This window comes from Nematolebias whitei, chromosome 13, assembly GCF_014905685.2.
Source record: "Nematolebias whitei isolate Nwh7 chromosome 13, NemWhi1, whole genome shotgun sequence".
Classification (NCBI taxonomy): Eukaryota; Metazoa; Chordata; class Actinopteri; order Cyprinodontiformes; family Rivulidae; genus Nematolebias; species Nematolebias whitei.
The window spans coordinates 8,605,049-8,607,597 of NC_056510.1; the positions used below are offsets into that span (position 1 = coordinate 8,605,049).

Sequence of the window (2,549 nt, forward strand, 5' to 3'; positions counted from 1 at the left end):
AGAGTTCTGCTGTTTCCACTTCATATCCTGACAGGATTTATTCCAGATCATTTTAAGAGTCCAAACTACCAAATCTAAAAAAGATTGATCTATTTTCTGTGATTAAAAGTTTTGAATTAAAATCAATAATCAAGAGTCATGGGTGTTTTTTTTTTTTCCTCCCAGTAGGGCTTTCTTTAATAACTGCAAAGTCAGTGGTACCAAATGTAAAATAATGTGAATATTTCTGCATAGATGGGGGGGAAAAAAACACAAGTTAAAAAAATGCAAATTAAAAACAAAAACAGGCATAAATGTTGTTAATTAAACAAAAGAAAAGTCTGGATGAATAAACTACACAAAGTTTGTATTAGTGTGTGATAAAAAGGATGTTAAACATACAGATTTATTTCATTTTTCTCCTCAGCTCGCCGTACAAACAGGAATGTGTCGACTTTACACAAACACACATTTGAAAGTTGTGTACCGTTGGACTCACTCCACTATTTACATCTTGCCTGTGCAAGTAAAGGTACTCAAAACGACTCCGTCCATAACATCTTGTACAAAAATAGCTCTTTTCTATAACGGTTCTGAGTTTACCTTGAAATACTGAAAACCAATCTAAATGCAAATGCATCAAATCCCCAAGATGATGACGAGCGTGGCGTCTCGACTCGACCGCGGAGTGGCTTTTGGCACTTCTTCATACGAACGGGTTAAAAGTCCGACTCGAGGATTGTCTGCTCAGCATCAGCAGCGGCTGTCCAGCGGGTCCAGGGAGAAGATGGTGCCCTCCAGGGTTAGTCCCATTTTGAACCCCTCCTGTTGGACGAAGCAGAGGCCGGTCAGTGAACGTTGACGTGTTCTGACTTTATCGGGAAACAAGCTCCGAGTGGTGTTTGCTTCAACCTCTGATGTTAGGAGGTGAGGAACGGAGCAGAACGTCCGAGTCAGAAACAAGCGTGCAACGTAAAAGTGCATCAAGCTGTCACTGGGCTGCAGCTGTTGGGGGGTCTGGAACCAATCTCAACCACGTTGTTGCACTTTGCTGTTTGTACTTGTGCCACCTTGGCCTCAAGTTTTTGGGGAGTTTGTGTAAATGTGTTCTTTAGTGTGAATCAATATATTTTTTCTGTTTTCTTTCAGTTTAGTGTCCCCAACAGTCACAGACCAGTGAGATCCTATGACCGAGAGCATTTTTTTATTTTTAAGTGGGGTTGGGGGGAGTGTTATGAGCGGTCAGTAGCTTACCTGCAGCAGTCAGCGTGATCTCAGTTTGGAGATGTAACACTAAGCTGCACCTTCCAACTAAGATCAGTCAGGTCCTCTGGACGGTTTCTTTGTGTTGAGACATTTCATCTTTCATCCACAGGACTTCATCAGTCCCAGGAGCCACAACAAACTCAGTCCCACACGCAGCACACTCACAGTGGCCCAGCCAGCTTGATGGTGCTAAGATGGTTTCTGGAGTTCTGGATTATTGAGCATGAACTCTGATGCTTTGAACCACTTTGGTCGTGGCTGCTTCAAAGGAGTCGACGGGGGAGAGGGCGGACTCCAGAAACCATCTTATCACCAGAAAACTGGTTGGCCCACTATGTGAGTGTGCTATTTATGGGAATGAGTTTGTTGTGGCTCCTCGGACTGATGAAGTCCTTTAGATGAAAGACGAAACGTTTCAACACAAAGAAACCGTCCAGAGGACCTGACTTAACTTTGTTGGATTTTTAAAAACTGGATTATTGAGTTTGAACTTTGATGAGCTGCATCTTGTTAGATTTGTCTATATATATATATATTGTAAATTAGGTTAAATGACAACAGATCAGTAAAAAAACAAATAAATAAAAAAAAACTGGGCAGAAGTTCCACCAGATGCTTCTCAAAAACAGTTGGGCAGACTGAATCTCCCATCAATTTCAGTTCATAATCTCATCAACAGATTAGAAGAATAGAAATCTCTGAGCTCAAAGGACGAGGCTGAAACTTAATATTGGATGATCGTGATCTTTGGGCCCTCGGGGGCCACTGCATTAAAGCCAGGTCTGGTTCTGTTCTGGGCTCAGGACCACTTCCACAGATCATGGTCATCCACAAATGCTGCTTAAAGCTCTATCAGACAAAGAAGAAACCAGATGTGAACACCATCCCGAACCACTGCCGTCTTCTCTGGACCAGAGCTCATTTCAAATGGGCTGAGGTGAAGTCCAGAACACGGGTCCAAATCTGAAGTTCTCTTTGGAAACTACGGACGCAACGTCCTCCATTTGAAAGAGTAGAGGGACCATCCAGCCCATCAGCTCACATTCCAAAAGTCTGCCTCTCTGAAGGTATGGGGGTGCATTAGTAACTCTGACATGTGCAGTTTACACATCTGGACAGGATAACTAGACCAATGAGTCATGAGGATCAAAACATAATGTATGTTAAGGTTTTAAAACAATTATGGTCCAATCCAGCAAAGAAGAACCAGGACTGTAGAACAGCTGGAATCCTCCATCAGACCAGAATGAGACAACGCCTCCAACAACTGGTCTCCTCAGGTCCTTCAGAACCTCCAACAACTG

General features: G+C 42.8%; 1 protein-coding gene across 2 annotated transcripts in view; it reads right to left on the reverse strand.

The window, feature by feature from the left end:
* Window positions 1-280: 280 nt before the first annotated feature.
* The window catches only part of gulp1a (GULP PTB domain containing engulfment adaptor 1a), a 19,825-nt gene continuing 17,556 nt past the window's right edge, over window positions 281-2,549 (reverse strand). For both annotated transcript variants that reach the window (XM_037686291.1, XM_037686289.1), the window contains one exon: window positions 281-804. In XM_037686291.1, the coding sequence (XP_037542219.1) occupies window positions 733-804 (72 nt within the window). In that variant the 3' untranslated portion in view covers window positions 281-732. The remainder of the gene's footprint in view (window positions 805-2,549) is intronic.